At 37.8% G+C, this 19,591-nt stretch overlaps 1 protein-coding gene across 1 annotated transcript; it reads left to right on the top strand.

The window, feature by feature from the left end:
* The first annotated feature begins 10,571 nt into the window (after positions 1–10,571).
* LOC138898791 (uncharacterized) lies at positions 10,572–11,075 on the top strand. The gene has a single exon (XM_070184892.1). The coding sequence runs from the start codon at positions 10,572–10,574 to the stop codon at positions 11,073–11,075; it is 504 nt and encodes a 167-aa protein (XP_070040993.1).
* The last annotated feature ends 8,516 nt before the right edge of the window (positions 11,076–19,591 follow it).

The raw sequence follows: 19,591 nt of genomic DNA, 5'->3' as shown, positions 1-19,591 counted from the left end.
TTATTTTAATTTTCTAATCTTATTGTAATCCATATTCTAACAATGTGAAGATAGTTGTCTCTATAGCTTTTATAATGATTTCGAGTGGTGTTCTATCTTTGCCAAATCCTAATTTTAAAATATTTAATGGCACAAACTTTCCTAGATGACGTGGAAAGATGGAATTATTTCTGTGACATTTGCAGTTAACATATACTCTTGAACAACCTTGTCTCGATGCTCCTGTTTCAGAGGTAACAACTAATGATGCTACATTAATTAGAGAACAAATTACTAAGTGATCAAATAATGATTATGTATGCAAGAATTACGTTCTTGGAGTAGAGACCAACAAATATTATGATCAATATCCTGCCAACTGCAAATCTTCTTATGAATTTTGCGATATTCTTGAAGCTATTTATTTGGCAGAAGAGGCGAGCTCAAGGAAGTTTCTTGTTTCAATTTTATTGAATTCTAGATTTTGATGACAAAGTCAACCACTGGCCAAGTGCAAGAATTCCAATTTATAGCTAATAAAATTATTATTTCTAGAATTACTCTTGATGAAATTTTGTATGTTTGTGTTATTATTTTAATACTTCCTTTGTCTTGGAAAGAACACAAAAGCAAACTATTACATAAGAAGGAAGATTTGACTCTTGAATAATTATTGAAACATTTGCAAATTGAACATGAGACTCCAAATTGTGACAACAATATTTTGAAGGAACCTGTCATGAAAGTTCATGTGGTTGAAGAGAAATCACCAAAAAGGAACCCGACAATAAGAAATTCACAAAGGCAAAGAAAAGTAAAAATTTCAAATGTACTAGTACTAATTCTAAGTCGAATAAATGTTAATATTGTAATAAAATTGATCACTATGCTCGCGATTGTAAAACTGCAAAAGCTGAAAAGAAGAAAAAAAAAGTTAATAAAAATAAAAATAATGAACTTATGGCAATGATCACAAAAGCATTTGCAGTAGAAAATCAAGTGAAATGGTGGATCGACATCTGTGTAACTCATTACATATCAGGTGATATAACAACCCGACCGACCGTTTTACGTATTTGAGCCCTGTTTTCTTATTTGATTCTTCTTGTATATGTATTTATTATTTTGTTACTTGCGGGAATGGTTGGTTTGGTTTCAGGAAGGTTTGAGAGGGACTTGAAACAATTAGTCTCAGTTTGGAAGTTTAAGTTGTAAGAGTAGATCAAAATTTGACTTTTGTTAGACAAACTAGGATTGGTGATTTGAGGGTCCTAATAGGTTCGTATGATTAATTTGGAGTTGGGCGTATGTCTGGATTTGGATTTGAAGGTTCCTAGGATATTTTGGTTCTATTTGTCGAAAGTAGGAAATTTGGAGGTTTGGAGAGTTCCTAAGTTTGACCGGAGTTGATTTTGGTGATATCAAATTCAGTTTTTTGTTTCAGAATTTTGAATAAGTTTGTTTTGTCATTTGAGACATCTGTGCAAAGTTTGGATGTAATCGTTTGAAGTTGGAGTTTGATGAACTTAAAAGATGCTTAGCATGTGTTTTGATTGCCGATTATTGATTTTGATATTAGTAGTGGTGCTGTAGCATTTCGACAAATTTAGATAAGGTATTGAGACTTGTTGGTATGACTGGATGGATTCTCGGGGGGCTCGGTGTGTTTCCGATGGGTTCCGGATCATTTTGGTGAAGGTTGGCAGTTCTTGTGCTGGTGTGTCGCACCTGCTGTCACGACCCAAAATCCATTAAAGGCCGTGATGGCGCCTAACACTGCAGTCAGGCAAGCCAACCATAATTAATTAACTTTATTACCCATTTTAGTATTTTTGAAATATAAATTTGTTCAATTAAATAGTAAAGATAGAACTTATAGAGTAAGTGATAAATATTTTAGCAACTAAATTTTTAAATAACCCATAACCCCTCCCAAACCCGGTGTCACAAGTGCATGAGCATTTACTAGGGAGTTCAAATAAAATATAGCATATGTCTGGAATACAAATTAGACAGAAAAAATGTAAATAACTCTGAAAGAGACTCTGTTGGCTGCGGATCGTAATATAGAATGCAGCTCACCTAAGTCCCCGCATTTTAACCACACTTCTGCGCCCACAAGGTCGCTAGACATATCTGTACATGCACAATAAAAATGTGCAGCAAGTCTAGCATGAGTACGAAAAACAACGTGTACCCAGTAAGTATCAAGCCTAACCTCGAAGAAGTAGTGAGGAGAGGTCGAATTTAACACTCACTAAGGGTCAATAATATTAAAATAGAGATAGTTAAATCAACATGATTTATAGGAATACCAATAATTTTCTTTAACCAGCAGAAATAATTAACTCTTTCAAATTTCCAATTTATCAATTAGCTTCACAAGTTACAATAAAATATCAAATTATCGTGTAATTATTATTATTAGGCACGATTTCTGCCGAGGTCGTACGACCCGATCCAGAGTGGCGTGTACACTACCGAGGGACGTGCGACGCGATCCATAGACATTTTCTTATGAACCTCCGGAATGAGAAGTTATTATAATATTAACACGTAAGATGTTCAATCTTTATTAACAATTCAATAATTTACACAAAATTCGAGTATATGAAGTTTTGATCTTTTACTATTTTCTCAAACAATTTACAATATAATTCCAGTAATTTAAGCAAATAAAAGAGGCAATTATCACAAGTAATTCACGATTTGAGTCCTAAACTACCCGGACTTTAGCAATATTAGTAGCTACGCACGGACTCTCGTCACTTCGTGCGTACGTAGCCCCCACAATTAGCAACAATTATTAATTTAAATGACCTATGGGTTAAATTCCCTCTTACAAGATTAGATAAGAGATTTACCTTATTTCAAAGCTCACTTCCCGATCACAACGTCGCGTTAAAGTCTCAATTCAATGCCGAAAATTTCGAAACTATCCAAATGTTATGAAAAATAATGAATACATGCTCAATAATTCAAAATTGGGCTATTAAATTAATTACCCAAACCAAAATGGTAATATTCCTAAAATTCACCATAGGCCCACGTGCTCGGATTCCGGAACTTTTTGGAGGAAAATATTACCCATAATCTCAAGAACTCAAATATATAATTTCCATCCAATTTCATGTCCAATTTCGTGGTCAAAATCCAAAAATATCATAAATTTCTACTAATTTCCATGAATTTTCACGCCTAAATTCGTATATAAGCTAAGTATTTAACTTGCAATAGGTAGGAATCACTTACCTTGACATAGATGGTGAAGATGGAGCTCCAAAATCACTCCTAGGTTGGATCCCATGAAGGAAATAAGATGAAATGAGCCAAACCCGTTTATGCAAACTTATACACTGCCCAAGCGACTCTTCTTCGCGTTCGCGAGCCCCCCATCGCATTCGCGATGAACAAAATTCTCAAAAGCCATTTTCAAACTCTTCTCAAACAGCCTCTAGTATAATAATCATAACCTTTTGTACAAAACTCCAAATCACAAATGGCTTAACTTTCTGGAAACTAGACATCAAGGGCTATAACTTTGATATGTTGATCATCTTCCAATTCATTATAGATTGCTAGTTATAAGCTTTCAAAGTTAGTCCTATGCAACAGAGATGTCCAAACTCTTCCCGGACTGTCTGTAATGTATCCACCATACCTTTTTATACACAACTCCAAATAATAAATGGTTTATCCTTTTAAAAACTAGACACTAAGGTCTACAAATTTAATTTTTGGATCATCTCCAGATTCATTATATATTGAGAGATATAAACTTCCGAAGTCAGACGACAGACAGTAGAAATTCCTTCTTCGCGAAAGCGAGAGCCTCTTCGTGAACGCGAAGAACAAAGTCCCAGCGGCAGAATCCTTCTTCGCGAACGTGAGAGGCTCCTCGCAAACACTAAGAACAATACCAGAACTAGCAACCAGCAACATCAAAACACCCAATCTTGGTCCGGAACCACGCCGAATCACACCCGAGGCCACTGGGACCCTGTCCAATCGTCCCAACCAATCCCAATACATAACATGAATCTGCTCGAGACCTCAAATCACGTCAAACAACATCAAAACTATGAATCGCACCCCAATTCAAGCTTTATGAACTTTTGAACTTCAAACTTCTACATTCGACGCCGAAACCTATCAAATCAAATCCGATTGATGTCGAATTTTGCACACAAGTCATAATTGACTTTATAGACCTACTCCAACTTCCGGAATCATAATCTGACCCCGATATCAAAAAGTCCACTCCCGGTCAAACTTCTCAAAATCATCCAAATTTCTAACTTTCGCTAATTGATGCCGAAATGACCGACGGACCTTCAAATCAACGCCCGAACATGCTCACAAACTCGGAATTCTAAACGGACTTCAATTACTCCAAAACCTACTCCAAACCAAATTTAAAGAACCTTAAACCTTTAAACAAATGAGTTGCACTATTAAGCGCCAAAACACTCCCGGGTTGTCAAAAATCTTATTCGAACATACACCCAAGTCCAAAATCATCATACGAACTTCTTGGAACCGTCAAATCCCGATTCCGGAGTCATTTTCTAAAAATGTTGACCGAAGTCAAACTTGCCCCTTTTAAAGCCAAACCAAGGAACTGAGTGTTTCGATTTCAACCCGAACACTTCCAAATCCTGAACCAACCATCCCCTTTTGTCATAAATTAGTAAAAGTACATACAAGGAGTCTTATTTAGGGGAACGGGGTTCTAACAGTCAAAATGACCGGTTGGGTCGTTACACATGCGGTACTTTTATGCAGGTGAGAGGACATAGGAGTGAGGTTTTGGTTGCATCTGCGAATTCGTGAAAGCGGTGTTTGTCGCAAATATGCGAGGTTTGGCTGGCTCAAAAGGGAGCATAGATGCACATTTTGTTTTTGCGCGTGCGGAGCCGTAGAAACGGAATTTTTTTCGCAGATGCGATTGGTGGCTCTATAAGTGAAGCTCGTAGATGCGAGAGCTGGGTCGTAGAAGTGACGTTGTAGAAGCATCATTTTTTCCGCAGAAGCGAATCCTTGAAAGTTACATTTCGAGGGTTTAGTCTATTTTTTTATTATTTAGAGTTTTGGAGGCAGGCTACAGGCGATTTTTTGGTAGAATTTTACCACCACTTTAGGGGTGAGTATTTTCTAATTGGACTTGACTTAATAACTTAATTTCTCATGGATTTCTACACCTAAAATATGGATTTTCAAAGGAAAATTTGGATTTTTCATCTACAACTTAAGAGGGTGTAATTTAGGGATTTGAAGGTTGATTTGGACTTGGATTTAAAATTTAATCACATATTTGTACTCATGGGGTTATGGGTAGTTGGGATCTACTCCCTTGACTCGGGTTTGATCTGTGGGCCTAGGTTGATTTTTGTTGACTTTTGAAAATTTGTGTAAAGATTTAAGCTATATTGCTTGGGGCTGTTTTCTATGGATTTATTTGATATTATTGAGTTATTATTTTACTAGATTTGGTCATTTGGAGTTTAATTTGGATGGTTAGGCGATTTTTGCTTGATTTGAGATTGTCGGGTGGAGGTAAGTCTCAGGTATATCCTTGTAAGAGGGTATTTTTTCAATAGGTAATTTAATTGCTACTTGATACATGATATATGAGTCATGTATATGCAAGGTAATAAGTGTATATGCGTAGCTAGGTTTGGACCATATCCGGTATTGTTGACTTGAGTTGTGCTTTTATTTAACTTTGTGAAGTTATTATTCATGTTCAACTTAATTCTATGATTATGCGATAATTTATATCCATGATTTAGGAGCATGCCAAAGATTATGACTTGTTGATTTGACAAGAGGGTTATTTTGCCATGCCAGGCTTTGTTATAAATTCATAGTCATTTACTTACCTTAATTGCGCCATGATTTAGATAGTTTCTATGGCCTAATTAACTCATGATAATGATATAATTTAGCTAGAGCATGTTAAATATCTTATTGAGTCATTGTGATAAATTGAGTTACATGAATTTTCATAGCCATCACTTAGCCATTTGAGTTCTTATCCACATTCGTATTATCATATTTTGTTCCCTTATATTATATTACTTCTTTCACATATGCATGAGCAGAGAGTAGTTATTGAGGAAAGTTGAGGATTTTGACACGACAGGCACTTGATAATATTGGTACTGATTATTGGATTGATGATGTTATGATTTGGACCAGGTTACGCACCGCAACAATTGATTGATAATCATTAAATATAAAATGCTCGATTCTTGGATTATGGATCCGCTCCTCCGAAGTTAGGTAATTACCCATGTTACCTTAGGCCCTGTGAGCGCAGGCACCCATGATTCTCTTGGTGCTTATTGGACATGTGGATTGTGTCAGGGAAAATGAATTTGTGCTATGAGTTATTGAGAGAGGGATACTGAGCATGCGCATGTATATTTTCTCAGACTCATGCTATGATTTGATGAAGGTATTATTGATTTGTATCATGTTTTATTCGAAGATTGGGATGCTGATACCTTTTTTGTTTTCTGTTAGTTGAAAAGCTTGCCTAAATTTGTATGAGCTGTATTTGAGTTTTATACTTGTTGACAATATCATGTCTAGTTTCATATTCGATTATACTCACATCTGAATATTGACTACCAGTGAGCGTCGGAGTCGACCACTCACCACTACGTTTTCGAGGCTAGACTTGATACTTACTAGGTACCGTTATTTGTACTTATACTACACTTATGCCTATTTTCTGTAGGTTCTGAGGCTGGTGTGAGTGGTATTCATCCGGGAAAGTAGGTGGATCTATGGAAAATTCGTGGTGAGCTGCTCTACTTGCTCGATTCGCAGCACATGGACTCCCCCCTCCCTACTTACCTCTGATGTCTATCTATATAATTCAGACATACAGCGTAGTCAGATGTTTTTCTTATATACTCTTGTTAGATGCTTATGATGATTATGACATCCGTTTTTTGGGTAGTATTGGCAGTTGTGGTCGTGTTTAGACCCTGCCTTGGATAGCTAATTTGTGTTATCAGACTTGAGATTATTTTATTTCCTTTTTATATAGTGTATTTTGCTAAGATTGATTAATGTGATTTATAATCATGATTGTTATTATGTTGGCTTGCCTAGCAAGCGGGTTAGGTGCCATCAGGATCTTTGGTTGGATTTCGGGTTGTTACAAGTTGGTATGATAGCACTATCTTCTAAGGGTCTCATAAATCACAAAGCAAGCCAAGTAGAGTCTTACAGATCAGTACAGAGACGTCTATACTTATCTTCGATACGTTATAGGGCTTTAGGAAACTTCCTTTCCTTGATTCCCCATAGTGCATTAATTATTCACTCGAGTCTAAATTCGTCTATTTTATTTTCTCACAGATAGTGAGGACTCGCGCATCTGGAGCAGAAGATGATGCAGGGACAGTACCACCTGTTGCGACTAGGATAGGCGAAGGTTGGGATAGGGACAAATCTCTTAATAGAGGCCGTACTATTATAGCTAGGGGTGGATCATCCACCAGGGCCCGTGGCAAGGCCAGTGCAGTTGCATCGGATCCACCTGGGGAGAAGGTGGAGGAGCATATCATATACAAGCACATTGAGGCTCCAGTGCACAACTAACAGTAGAGGGTTCCAATGCTGCACCCTTGTTTCATGAAGCTACGACCAAGATGGTCAGGTTCATTGAGGCATTGACCCAGACCAAGGTGGTACCAGTGGCTCCAGCCAGATCTTAGGAAGAAGGGAAATCTCAAACCCTTGTCACTCGTACTCCAGAGCAATTGATTGCAGCAGCTAGACCTGAGACCTTGCGTGCCATGTCTGTTGATGAGCAGAAGAGACTAGAGAGGTTTTAGAGGTTGTTTCCTCCACAATTTGAGGGTAGTGCTTCAAAGAATACCCAAGACATTTTCGACAAATAACATCAGATGTTACACAATTTGGGCTTGGTAGAGTCCAAGGGAGTGGACTTTACTTCCTTCTAATTTATGGGAGGGGCTAGGAGATAGTGGCATATATATGAGCTGGGCAAGCCAGTTGGTTCATCTCCTCTTACATGGGAGCAGTTTTTGCATCAATTTCTTGAGAGGTACATTCCACTCACCACGAGGGATGATTTGAGAGGCCAGTTCAAGCACCCGTAACAGGTTCGTATGTTAGTGAGAGTATGAGGCAAATTCACAGAGTTGTCTCGTCATGCAACTTTCTTGATCCCTACCGAGGCAGAGAAGGCGAGGAGGTTTATTAAGGTCCAGACTTATGGCATCAGGTTTACTATGGCTCGAGTGTTACAGACGGGGACTACTTTTCTTTAGACAGTAGAGATAGCTAAGAGGATCGAGCGTATTCCTAGCCAGGGTAGATAGGTCATGATGAGGGATAAGAGGCCTCATCAATCTGGTGGTTTCGGTGGTACCTCATATGGAGGTATAGGTCAGATTCTTAAGGGTCATCAGGGTAGGCCATCTCAGTATACTCAGCACGAGGCCCGCAGTGCGATGTCTCAGTCATCTTTCAATTCTCCAGTTACGTTATTTTTCAGCACTCTTCCAGCGAGCTCATATCGGGCTCCATCAATTCATGGCTCTTCTAGTAGGTACTCATTCCTCAGGGTTAGTATGAGTCTCAACAACATTATTCAGCTCGTTGCTATAAGTGTGGAGAGCTTTGGCATGAGAGAAAGTATTGCCCCAGACTTATCAGAGGTGCAACTCATCAGGGTTCTCAGTCCGTTATTCCGGCGCCAGTTGCACTACCCTTTACTCAAATAGATTAAGGGGAAGGTCACATAGTTAAAGGACACCCGAGAGGGTGATATCAGGTTGGTAGTAGTTAGACCAATAGTGGACTGCCCCATTGGTATGCTTTTCTAGGGAGACCCGAGGCGATGGCCTCAGATGCTGGATCACAGGTATGTTTTCGATATGTGGAGTTTATTAGGCCTACTGTGTCACTGTGGGGTTCATCAGGCCTAGTATGTCACTGTGTAAATGATAATGATGGGTCTATATGATGATGTGTATTGACCAACGACAGTTGAACAAGGTTACTAAAAAGAACAAGTATCCATTGCCGTGCATTGATGATTTATTTCATAAGCTTCAGGGTGCCAGAGTCACTCTCGAAGATTGACTTGAGATTGGGGTATCACCAGTTGAAGACTAAGGCTTCGGACATCCCTAAGACGATTTTCAAGACTCGTTATAGGCATTATGAGTTCTTGGTGATATCTTTCGTTTTGACTAATTCCCCAGTAACTTTCATGAATTTAATGAACAATGTGTTCCAACCTTATTTGGATTCTTTTGTCATTGTGTTCATTGATGATATCTTGGTGTATTCTCGTAGCACTGAGCAGCACGAGCAACATTTGAGGATGGTGCTTCAGATTTTGAGGGAGAAGAAGTTGTATGCTAAGTTTTCCAAGTGCGAGTTTTGGCTGGACCGTTGGCGAATGGTATAAGGTGGACCTGAAGAAGATTGAGGCAGTTCAGAGTTATCCCAAACCTTCTACCGCTACGGAGATCAGGAGCTTCTTAGGTTTGGCTAGTTACTAGTGTTGCATCGTAGAGGGATTTTTATCTATTGCAGCCCCAATGACTATGTTGACTTAGAAGGGCACTCCGTTCAGGTTCTCGGATGAGTGTGAGGAGAGCTTTCAGAAGCTCAAGACTACCTTGACTACGACTATGATTTTGGCCTTTTATTTAGGATCGAGGTCATACACAGTTCATTGTGCTACTTCGTAGGTTGGCATTGGATGTGCGTTGATGTAGTACTGTAGGGTGATTGCCTACGAGTCGTGCCAATTGAAGCCCCATGAGAAGAACTATACAGTGCATGATTTGGAGCTAGCAGCTATTACACATGCGCTCAAGATTTGGAGGCACTATTTGTATGGTGTGTTTGTGAGTTGTTTATGGATTATCAGTCTCTATCATATATAAACAGAAAGATTTGAATTTGAAGGAGCCGAGATAGTTCGATCTGCTGAATGATTATGATATGACCATTCTTTATCATTCGGGGAAGGTTAATGTGGTAGCAGATCCCTTGAGCAGAAAGGTGGAGAGTATGGGAAGTTTAGCATTCATTCAAGCTAGGGAGAGAAATTTAGCTATGGATGTTTAGGTATTGGCCAACAAGTTTGTGAGATTGAATATATTAAAGCCGAGCAGATTCCATGAATGTGTTGTTTCACAGTCATCTTTGATTGATCAAATTAAGGCTCGCCAATATGACGATTCCCATTTGCTTGTCCCGAAGGAATGGTGCAGCACGGTGGTGTTAAGGAGGTGAATGTTGATGATGATGGTGTGTTGCGACTTTAGGGTATGATTTGTATCCCTAAAGTAGATGGTTTGAGGGAGTTGATTCTTGAGAAGGCTCATATCTTGCAGTACTCTATTCATCCAGGTGTTACGAAGATGTATCGTTATTTGAAGAAGTATTATTGGTGGAGAAGGATGAATAAGGACATTGTTGGATATGTTCCTTCGTGTTTGAATTGTCAGCAGGTCAAGTATGAGCATTAGAGACTGAGTGGTTTGCTTCAGAGGTTGGAGATACTAGAGTGTAAGTGGGAGCTCATCACTATGGACTTTGTGGTAGAGTTTCCACTAACCTTGAGGGAGGCTGAAAAGGGTTTTCTTAGAGTTTCGCCTATGAAGGGCATGAAAAGGTTTGGTAGGAAGGACAAGTTAAGCCCTTGGTATATCGGTCCATTTGAGGTATTAGAAAGGGTTGGTGAGATGTCTTACAGACTTGCTTTTCCACCCATCTTGTCGGGAGTTAATTCGGTATTACATGTCTCCATGCTTAGGAAGTATTTTGAGTATCACTCACATGTGTTAAATTTTAGCTCAGTGCAGTTGGATGAGAACTTGGCTTATGTAGAAGAGCTGGTGGCTATTTTGGATAGGCAGGTTCAGAAGCTAAAGTTGAAGGATATTGCATTAATGAAGGTTCAATGGAGAGATCGACCAGTTAAAAAGGCGACTTGGGATATCGATCATGATATGAAAAGCATATATCCTTATCTTTTCAGCACTCTAGATATGATTCTATACCCGTTCAAGGACGAACATTTGTTTAAGTAGGGAGAATGTAATGACATGGCCGGTCGTTTTGCATATTTGATGCTTATTGTATATGTGTTTGCTTTTTTATGACTTACGGGGATGGTTGGTTTGATTTAGGGAAGGTTTGAGAGGGATTTGAGATACTTAGTCTCAGTTTGAAAGTTTAAGTTATAAGAGTTGACCAATGTTTGACTTTTGTGTAGACTACCTCAGATTGGTGATTTGAGGGTTCCAATAGGTTCCTATGGTAATTTTGGACTTGGTCGTATGTTCGAATTTGGATTTGGAGGTTCTTAGGATATTTTGGTGCTATTTGTCAAAAGCTGGCAATTTGGAGGTTTGGAGAGTTCTTATGTTTTACTGGGGGTTGACTTTGGGATATCAGATTCAGATTTTAGTTTCGGAAGTTAAAATATGTGTTTTTTGTCATTTGGGACTTGTGTGCAAAGTTTGGATGTAATTTGGATTGGTTAGGCTTGAATCAGACTTTCGGTTTGAAGTTGGAATTTGATGAACTTAAGTAGACGCTTAGCATGTATTTTGATCGTCGATTCTTCCTTTTGATGTTAGTCAAGTTGTTTTGAGCATTTGGACAAGTTTGGATAAGGTATTGGGACTTGTTGGTATGATTGGATGTGGTCCCTGGGGGCTCGAGTGTGTTTCAGATTGGTTCCGGATCATTTTGGTGAAGGTAGCAGTTCTGGTGCTGGTGTGTCGCATCTGCGGTACTTTTGCATAGGTGCGAGGCCGTAGAAGCAAGGTTTTTGTCGCATCTACAACTTCGTGGAAGCGGTGTTTGTCGCGAAAATGCAATGTTTGGATGTATCTGGAGGGAGCGCAAATGTGCATTTTATTTTTGCTCATGCGGAGCTGCATGAGAAACATTTTATCTGCTGAAGCGATTGATGGCTCTATAAGTGATGCTCGCAGATGAGGCGGAAAGCCACGTCGCAGGAGCAAAATCCCTGGTAGTTTCATATATTTTGAGGGTTTAGTCTATTCTTCATTATTAGGAGTTTTAGAGCTCGGCCAGGGGCAATTCTTTGGGAGAATTTCTTCATCACTTTGAGTGTAAGTATTTTCTACTTAAATTTGACTTTATATCTTAATTCTCTATGGATTTCTACACCTTACACATGGAGTTTCAAAGAAAAAATTAGGGTTTTTGCCTTGAACTTATGGGGGTGTAATTTGAGGATTTGAAGGTTGATTCAGACTTGAATTTAAAATGTAATCACATATTTGGACTCGTAGGGTTTTGGGTAGTCAGGATCTATCCCTTCACACGGGTTTTGACCTTGTGGGCACGTGTTGACTTTTGGGAATTTGTACAAAAATCGATGCTTTATTGTTTGGGATTGTATCCTATGGCTTTATTTGATGTTATTGAGTTATTTTTGACTAGATTTGGGTCATTTGGAGTTGAATTTGGACGATTACGTATTTTTACTTTATTTGAGGTTACCGGACGGAGGTAAGTCTTTTGTCTATACTTGTAAGAGGGGATTCTCCCCATAGGTGATTTAATTGGTACTTGATACATGATTTAGGATCCACATATATGCGATGTGACGAGCGTATATGCATAGCTAGGTTTTGCCCATATCCGGTATTTTTAACTTGAGTTGTGCTTTTAATGAATTATGTGAAGTTGTTATTCATGTTCAATTTGATTCTATTACTACATGATAATTTATACCCATGATCTAGGAGCATGCATAAGATTATGACTTGTTGATTTGATATGAGAATTATTTTTCCATGTCTGACTTTATTCAAAATTCATAGTCATATACTTTCCTTAATTGCTCCATGATTTAGATGGTTTCTTTGGCCTAATTACCTCATGATAATGGTGTAATTTAGCTAGAACTTGTTAATAGCTTATTGAGACATTATGATAAATTGAGCTATATGAGTTTCCATAGCAATCACTTAGCCATTTGAGCTTTTATCCGCATTCTTATTATCATGTATTGTGCCCTTCTATTATTTTATTCTTTCAGATACTCATGAGCAGAAATTAGTTATTGAGGAAAGTTGAGAATTTTAACACTACGGGCACTTGAGCGGATATTGATACCGGTTATTGGATCGATGATTTTATGATTTGGATCGGGTTGCGCACCGCAACGATTGATTGTTGATCATTAAATATAAAATAAACCACACTTGGATTATGGATCCATCCATCCGGAGTCAGGTGATTACCCACATTACCTTGTGCCCTGTCAGGCACACGAATTTATGCTGTGAGTTACTGAGAGAGGGATCCTAAGCATGCATATGTATATTTTCTTAGACTCATGCTATGAATTGATGAAGGTATTATTGACTGGTATCATATTTTATGCGAAGATTGGGATGCTGACATCTTATTTGATATTTTTTAATTGAAAAGCATGCTTAAATTCAGCATTTATACTTGTTGATAATATCATGTCTAGTTTCATGTTGGATTATTCTCTCATCTGATTATTGACTGTTAGTTAGTGTCAGATTCAACTCCTCGCCACAATTTGTTCGAGGCTTGACTTGATATTTACGGAGTATCGTAGTTTGTACTCATACTATAACTCTGTACTTTTTTGTGCAGGTTCTGAGGCTAGTGTGGGTTGTACTCATCCAGGATAGTAGGTGGATTTGTGGAGACTTTGTGGTGAGCTGCTCTACTTGATCAATTCACGGTACATGAAATTTACCTCCCTACTTACCTTTTATGTCTATCTATATCATTCTGACAGACAGTGTAGCCAGATGTTTTTCTTACATACTCTTGTTAGATGCTTGGCGTTTTAAGAAGTATTGGTAGTTGTGGTCGTGTTTAGACCTGCCTTGGATAATTTATCTATGTTTTTAGACTTAAGATTTTTCTATTTTCTTATTATATTGAATATGTTGCTAAGATTGATTAATATGCTTTAGTATTATGATTGTTAGTGTGTTGGGTTGCCTAGAGAGTGGGTTAGGCTCCATCACGACCTTTGCTAGGATTCCGGTCGTGAAGGTGATCGAAATACTTTCAAGGCCTATGAATTAACAAGGGGACGAAAAAGCCATATATATGGGAAATGCATACTATGCTAAGGTTGTAGGAAAAGGAACTATTTAGTTAAAGTTACTTCTGGAAAAATGGTCACGTTGAAGGGCATATTGCATGTTCTTGATATTAGGAAGAACTTGCTGTCTAGTACGCTCTGTTAGAAGACTCGTTTTAAAATAATTTTTTAGTTAAATAAATATCTTGGGTCTAAGAATGACATGTTTATGGAAAAGGTTTATGATACAAAAAGAATGTTCAAATTCAATATTGATAATGAAAATATTTCTATTTATATTGTGAAGTCTCTAAGTTTATGGCAAGAACGTCTTGGTCACATGAATTTTAGATCCATTCAACTTATGGTAAATTATTTCTTAATTAAAAGTTTTAAAAAGGATCTTATTGCTAAGTGTCTTACTGTAAGTGTAAGCTAACAAAAAAGCCTTTTAAGACAGTTGAAAGAAATTTCACACTTTTGGGATGAATCCACACTGATATATATATATATGTATGTATATGTATATATATATATATATATATATATGTGTGTGTGTGTGTGTGTCTTTCCATTAAGACCAAAAGACCAGGAGGCCCTGAGATTTTCTAAACATATAAACCAGAAGTTGAGAATAAATTGAGTTTGAAGATTAAATCAATTAGATCTGAGATAGGTGGAGAGCACTTGAGTTCATATATTACTTATTTTTGTAAAAACAAAAGGTATTGAGAAATAGTTGACTATGTCCTATACACCACAACAAAACAAAATAAGAGAAAGGAAAAATAGGACTTTCATAGAAATTGTTAATTCTATGCTTTATGGATCTGATGTGCCTGGAAATTTGTGGACTGAAGCTTTATTTTCATCTTGTCATATTTTGAATCGAATTCCTTCTAAGAAACTTGACGAATCTCCTTATGAACTTCGGCAGAATCGAAAGTCGAATATTAATTATTTTAAAATATAGGGTTGCTTAGCTCATATTAAATTACCAGATCAACAGATGACTAAGGTTAGCTAAAGAGGAATTGATTGTGTGTTTATTGGTTATTCTATAACTAGTAAGGCTTATAGATTCTTAAAATTGAAACTCCAAGCTCTCACACAATTATTGAATCTGTACATGCTAAATGATTTGAGTATATTTTTCTAAGAAATAAGGAACTTTAAAACAAGATACATGTACTTCTCTCTCCTCTTAAAAAAAGTAGTTGAATCCTTAGAATAAAGTCAACCAAGACGTAGTTTAAGATCAATCAAACCAAGAGATTTTGGACCATATTTTCAAATCTATTTGTTCAAAGAAGATCCTGAAAGTTATGCTGGAGTAATATCTTCACATGATGCTACCTTTTGGCATGAAGCTATTGATGATGAAATGCATTCTATCATGTAAAATAACACATAAATTTTATTAGATCTTCCTCATTAATGTAAGCCTATTGGCTGCAAATGGGTTTTGATGAAGAAATTGAAGTCTAATGGTACTTTATATAAGTACAAAGCTCGCTTTGTGACAAAAGATTTTACTCAAATGAATTGATTATTTGATACTTTTGTGCTAGTAGCTCGCATTACATTCATTCAGCTCTTAATTACTTTAGCAGCAATTCATGGATTGATAATTCACTAGATAAACATGACGACTTCATTTTTGATAGATTCAAATGAAAAGGTTTACATGAAACAACCATAGAATCTTTTTATCCCAGTCAGTAAAATAGGTTTGTATGCTTTTAAATCCCTTTATGGATTAAAACAAGTCAAAATGTAATGATCCAATTGGTCATTTTAAGCTCTAGCATGTCGTTCGGCAGTTTGAGACATTGAGTAGCTTCACTTTATGTATTATGACCTGCACATGTAACCGGTTTTGATTTTCGAGAAGTCCGGAGTTGATTTGAAAGAATAATTCTCAATTCGAAATCCTTAAGTCGGAAGAGTTGACTAAGGTTTGACTTTTGAGTAAACGATATTGAAATCAGAATTTTAAGGTTCCTATAGGTTCATAAGGTGATTTCTGACTTGAACGTCGGGTTGAGTATAGGATGGTCCGGGAGCGATTCAACGCTTATTATCGAATATTTGCATTTTGAATGTTTTGAATTTGCTAAGTTTGACTTAGAGTAAACTTTGGTATTATCAGACTTCGGGTGGTATTCCGAGAACTTGGATAGTTCATTTAGTTGATTGGAACGTCTGTGCGCAGTTTGGTCATGATCCAGAGTGTCTAAGTGCGATTCGGACGCGTTTGACAAAGTTTGAAGGTTTGAAAGTTAAAAGAAGGAATTTAATCATCGATTCATGATTTTGATATTATTCGTGTCAATTCAAGCCTTTGGATAAATTTGGGTAAGGTATGAGGACTTTTTAGTACGATTGGACGGGTTCCCGGGGGCCTCAGATGTATTTCGGGATGGTTTCGAACCATTTCGTTTTGATTTGAGGTTGCTGGTTCTAGTGTCAGTGGTATGAATCGCGATTGGGGAGAAGGACTCACAATCGCGGATTGTTGGTTGGAGCTAGGAAGAATTTGTTCTTTGCAATCGCTATTGGGGGATTGCGATCGCAGTACATGATCTGATTGTGCTTCATGTTCACATGGTGAGGGTTGCAAACACAATGTGTTAGTGGGGCTGGCCTAGGTTGGAAGTTGCTCATCGTGATCGCGGAGTTGGGCTCGCGTTCGCATAGGATTGTAAGGTTCAAGTTCATGATCGTGAGTGGGACCTCACGTTCATGAAGAAGGATTTCTGGGCGAGGTTGGTTTGGACTTCGCGATTGCAAGGGTTCTTCCGCGATCGCAAAGAAGGACGACTTGGTAGTGTATAAGTTAGCAAATCGGGACTTAGGCTGATCTTGGGCTGATTTTGGAGAGGTATTTTCTTCATCAATCACAAGGTAAGTGTCCTACTCATTGTGATCGAAATACATGAATTGTGTGTGGATTTAAACATGGAAATTGGAGAAATTGTGGGATTTTGGAAGAAAATCTATAAATGGTATATTTGAGTTTGGACCACGAAATTGGGCATGAAATTTGGACTAAATTATATATTCGAGTTCGTGGTGCTATGGGTAATATTTATCTTCGAGATTTTTTGGAATCCGGGTGTGTGTGCCTGGGGGGTTGACTTTGTTGACATTTTATGTGGAGTTGAGAATTGTTTCTAATTGCTAAACTACGTGTCTTTGAGTATATTTTGATTAGTTTGCACATTCTTTGACTAGTATCAGATCATTTGGCATTAGTTTGAGGTGTAAGAGAGGCGTTGAAGTCGGTTATCGGATTTCGTAAGCGAGGTAAGTCTCCTGTCTAACCTTGTAAGAGAGAATTTACCCCCTAGGTGCTATATTTGTTACGTGCTATGTGTCTTAGGAGCTACGCACGCATGCGGTGACGAGTGTCTGTGTGTATGCTAGATAATTGATTATGACCGGGTAGACGTAGACTCATATCATGCTTTAGCTGTACTACTTGAGTTATCCTTGCCTGCTTAAATGCTTTATGTTCTTGCATGAAACTAGACTTGCATAGAGTATCAAACTTTTCTATTTTAGATGCTTGCCGCGCTACGTGATAGTGGCGGAAATTATACTTCCTCTTAGAGATTTTCCCGCATTGTACGTATTTGTCCGAACATTTCTTGAATTTCATAATTCACACATATATTCGTAAGTTGGTCCATGGACTCGTCAAAGTTTCACTATTCCTATGGGATCGTGCTGAATGCCTCAACAGTACCATTATGGGATCGGGTCATTCACCTCGATAGTATTATGAGATGCACCTATGGATTGGGACTTACGACCTTGACTGTGTACACTATAATTATGGGACCAGGCCGTACGACCACAACAGGATATTGTACCATCACTCTTATGGGATAGGGTCATTCGCCTTGGCAGAATAATGTATAATATTTGATTGGGAGTCAGCATACGTATGAGTCTTCCTGACTTGAGGTTAGACATTTTATTTATTATTGGTCATATATACATACATATATATATATATATATATATATATATATATATATATATATTCCATTCGAGGCAGTATTCGATATTTTAGGGTTTCGTATTTACTCTTTTGTTGAGTATCATGTTATACATATATATCTATTCTCGTTGATTTTACTTGCTATGCTTCATACTTGTCTACTTTTATTGTACTTTGATTATTGGACCACTAGTGACTGTCGATGTCAACCCCTCATCACAACTTCTTTGAGGTTAGGCTAGATACTTACTAGGTATGTATTGATTTATGTACTCATACTATAATTCTGCACTAATTGTGCAGGTACTAAGGCATGTACATTTGGTGGTCATCAAGGCATGTAGGCGCAACTGGTGAGAAGACTTTTTGGTGAGCTGCATTCATTTTATGATCTGTAGCACACAGAGTGCCTGTTATATTCATTTACTATATTCTGTCAATTTTTTATTCCAGACAGTTATTGTAGCAATATTGTATATTCTAGGAGAGGATCATGCATTTGTGACACCGGATTTTAAGGATTTAGACTTGTCATGACCTAAAATCCAATTAGTCGTGATGGCACCTAACCTAACCCACTAAATAGGCCAAATAACAGTAAATACAATTTAATCATAAAGATAAGAGTCAAAAAGTGATAACTGAATTTTATACAACTCCCCAAGGACTGGTAGGACAAGTCATGAGACACTAAGACTTAGATTTACAAAATTGATAGGAAAATAATACAACATCTGTTTGAAATGTACATAAACAAAATCCAAATTTAGAACTACAAAGAACAAGTGGAGCTATGTATGGAAGCAGGTACATCTTCAAGGCCAGCTCCCGCCATGCACATCAGCATCAACTCCAAGATCAGCACGCAAGGTAAGTTTAGTATGAGTACAACCGACCCCATGTACTCAATAAGTGTCCTAAGTAACCTCGGTGAGGTAATAGAAGAAAGAACTATAAATCATACTCGTTGATCACCTGTACGGTTCATAAATTCCAACAGGTATAGAACATAAATGTGATCAAAGAATGAAATCATGGATAAAACCACCTTGATGCTCAAAGTTCTCTTAACATATTCTGCTGTCAACAATCCAGCATATAAAAAATATATGCAAATAAATAAGGTGAACACCCAAGAAAATTACAAGTAAAGATGAAATGCAGCAACCAAGTATCAATTTGTTGCGGTGCGCAACCCGATCCAAATAGAAATAACAACACGGCTCCCAGGCCCATATCTGAATCTCAGTAACCGAACCAAACCAATAACCAGCTCTCCCAGAGCTGACATCAACCAAAAACCTATCGGTTTCTCATAATTCGTGTGTATACCATCAAGAAGGCACATGAGAGGGTGACCCTAGGGTGATGGATCCATATCCACACGCTGCACAACCAATTCAACGTGCTGCACGGACTACTAGTGCTAATAATATCAACCGTACGGACAACTCACATGCTGCACGGACAACTCACGTGCTGCACAG

The sequence above is a fragment of the Nicotiana tomentosiformis genome, chromosome 9 (assembly GCF_000390325.3).
Source record: "Nicotiana tomentosiformis chromosome 9, ASM39032v3, whole genome shotgun sequence".
Classification (NCBI taxonomy): domain Eukaryota; kingdom Viridiplantae; phylum Streptophyta; class Magnoliopsida; order Solanales; family Solanaceae; genus Nicotiana; species Nicotiana tomentosiformis.
Note: the sequence above shows the minus strand (reverse complement) of the source record. Positions and strands in the feature narration are given on the sequence as shown.